The sequence below is a fragment of the Postia placenta genome (assembly GCF_002117355.1).
Source record: "Postia placenta MAD-698-R-SB12 unplaced genomic scaffold POSPLAscaffold_5, whole genome shotgun sequence".
NCBI lineage: Eukaryota > Fungi > Basidiomycota > Agaricomycetes > Polyporales > Adustoporiaceae > Rhodonia > Rhodonia placenta.
Genome location: NW_020169836.1, coordinates 267,667 through 270,306, shown reverse-complemented (window position 1 = coordinate 270,306; position 2,640 = coordinate 267,667). Strand labels below are relative to the sequence as shown.

The following is a 2,640-nucleotide window of genomic DNA, read 5'->3' as shown; positions in this document are numbered from 1 at the left end:
GCGCCTATCATCTCCTCCCTATTGAAATTTGGACCGCCCTCGGTCCTCCACGTGATGCGAGAAGCGCGATGGTCGTGAACGGGTCGAAGCGGCTTGACAACCCGCGTCGGTTTCGAACGCCACGTGGCCGGCGCTAAACGCTGGTCGGAACGGGGTTATAAGCAGGGTAGACTTAGCCTCATTTTCCCCATCCCATCGTTCCTTCGTCGCTACCTCGTCGCCCTCTCTCGTATACTCGCTGCTTCTACGATGTCTGCTCGTTCCGCCACCCCTGCCTCGACGCCTTCGCTCGTCAACCGCCGCCTCGCCGCGCTGCTCGTGGTTCTCGAGGCTCCGCCGACCGCCGATGCCGCGCTCGACGTGGTCGAAGAGTGGGCACAGGATTTGTCGCCGCTCGTCGTAAGTCGCTTCGTAATCTGCATAACCCAACTAACCGTTTGTTTTCGAACAGCTCGCCTATCGCAAGGCCTTGGGCGCGATCCGCGACGAGGAGACGGAGTTGCGCGTCGCCGCCGCCGTCAAGCAGCTCGCCGGGCGGGCATCGGAATCGTGGGTCGAGTGGGCGCGCGGGGACTGGCCCGAGCTCGCGATCGCCATCGACGCCGAGGTCGAACGACGCGTCGAAGAGCAGAAGCGCCTCGCCGAAGAGGAAGCACGACGCATCGAAGAGGCCGCGAAGCGTGCGAAGGCCGCCGAAGAACGTCGCCTCGAAGACGAACGGCGTCGGAAGGAGGAAGAGGAATTGCGCCTTGAAGACGAACGTCGCGCGCAAGAGGCCGCCGATGAGGAGTTGGCGCGGATCGCGGCCGCCGAAGGCCTTCTCTCTGACCCCGCGCCTGCCGGTGTCGACAAGGGGAAGGGGCGCGCGAGGGTCGACGAGGAGGTCACCGAGTTGTCGGACGACCCTTCGATCGTAAGAGTTTCTCTTCTACCGTCCTTCGATTACTAATCTTTCTTTCGTAGAAGACTCCTCGGACGGTCGAACGCCCGTTCGTGATGACGGAGGTCGACATGGCCGCCGTTGCGCTTGAGAAGCGCCAGTCGGGACAGAAGGTAAGCTCGACTCTTCGTCGAAGCGGTTCGATACTAACTCTTCGATAGTGTGATCGTTGCGCCGGCTACCGCTCGGCCCCTGTCGAGTGCGTGTGGGTCGAGAACGCCACGACCTGCGAGAGGTGCGCGCAGTTCCAGCAGGGCTGTTACTTCGACAAGGTGTCCGTCCTGGGCAAGACGAAGAAAACGCGCGGCGGGGGTTCGACCACGAAAAAGCGCAGTAAGTCGTTTCTTCTTCTTGTCCTAGGCTTTCGCTGACGACTTGGTAGTTCGGCCGGCCTCTCCTGGGCCTTCGATCGCGGACTCGAGTGGTTCGAAGAAGCGCCGAGTCGACGAGCCTCCGCGCCCCCTTCTACGACGGCCTCTCGATGGGGCCAGCCGCCTGGGCCTTGAACAGGACGACCTCGACGCGCTCGACCTCGACGACGAATCTCGGGGAATTATTCGCGTCATCCGCGAGGAGCGCGCTCACATCGCGCGCCGTCGAGCGCTCCTACACGACATGGACCTCGACCTTCAAAAGATGGAGAAGGCCGCGCTCGCGAAGGGGGGGATCGGGTTCGTGCGCGGGGCTGTCGACGATGAGTAGGCGATGGCGCGGGTCGTCTTGTATCGTAGTTGTATTCATGTCGTAGAACATTGCGTAGATGGTCGAATGGAAAATGCGGCCCTTGGCCTAGACGAAACCTAGCGGGAACTAAGAGAAATAGGAAATGCAAATAAGTGTGTTCGAAGGCAGTCGTAATATGGTCGAAGGACATAGAAGGTGAAATAGAAATGTTCGTAGCGAGGGAAAATGGACTTAATGAAAATATAGGCTCAGTTTGTCATCACAGCCTAGGAGGACTCGTCTAAGGCGAGCCTCCGCGCAACGGTCGAATCGAAGCGTTCGTAGAACGTCGAACGATGTCGCGACTATCGAGTTGAATCGAAGATATTCGTACAAGGGATGATCTAGAACGTAGGAGAAAATCAAACATATGCGTAACGTGAGAGCAGGAACGGAGAGAAGAAAGTACGTATCGTGGTGTACAAGTAATAAAAGGGAAGAACCTCTATTCGTTGCGTTCTTCGACTTCTTCGACTTCATCGTCGTCGTCGTCGCCTAGAGAATTCGATAGTTCGAGTTCTCGAAGACGCTCGGTCGAGACATCTTCGAGATCTTCGGGAATTGGAATGGATTTGCGCGCGAAATACGGAATGACGCGGAATGCTGCGATGGGTCGATCGAGGACTGTACCGTCGAGTTCGCACACGATGTATGCGCCGCCCTTGTTGCGCGAGACAACGATGAGGGGGCCTAGATATCGCGGGCGCATCTTGCGGTTGAGGGACTTCTCGATCTTCGTGTTGCGTATGAGCACTAGGGCTCCGCGCTTGAAGTCGAAATCCTGGATTGAATGCTCGTGCTCTTTCTCGAAGCGAATTGCTGCAGTTCGACGTGCTTCGTAGACCTTCGAGTGGAGTTCGGTGACTTGCTCGACGCGTTTCTGGAGCGCAATGGCTCTTCGGGCGATGAGATCGGTCGTCGAAAGAACCGAAGTCGGTGGTGGTTGTAGGTACGTAGCTTCGACGATGTCGAGAGGA

At 58.2% G+C, this 2,640-nt stretch overlaps 1 protein-coding gene across 1 annotated transcript; it reads left to right on the top strand.

The window, feature by feature from the left end:
* Window positions 1-249: 249 nt before the first annotated feature.
* Window positions 250-1,642, top strand: POSPLADRAFT_1055270 (hypothetical protein; the record flags this gene model as incomplete). The annotated part of the gene is made up of 5 exons (XM_024480622.1): window positions 250-399; window positions 452-913; window positions 964-1,053; window positions 1,102-1,273; window positions 1,323-1,642. The coding sequence occupies 5 exons, from the start codon at window positions 250-252 to the stop codon at window positions 1,640-1,642; spliced, it is 1,194 nt and encodes a 397-aa protein (XP_024339997.1).
* Between the last annotated feature and the right edge of the window lie 998 nt (window positions 1,643-2,640).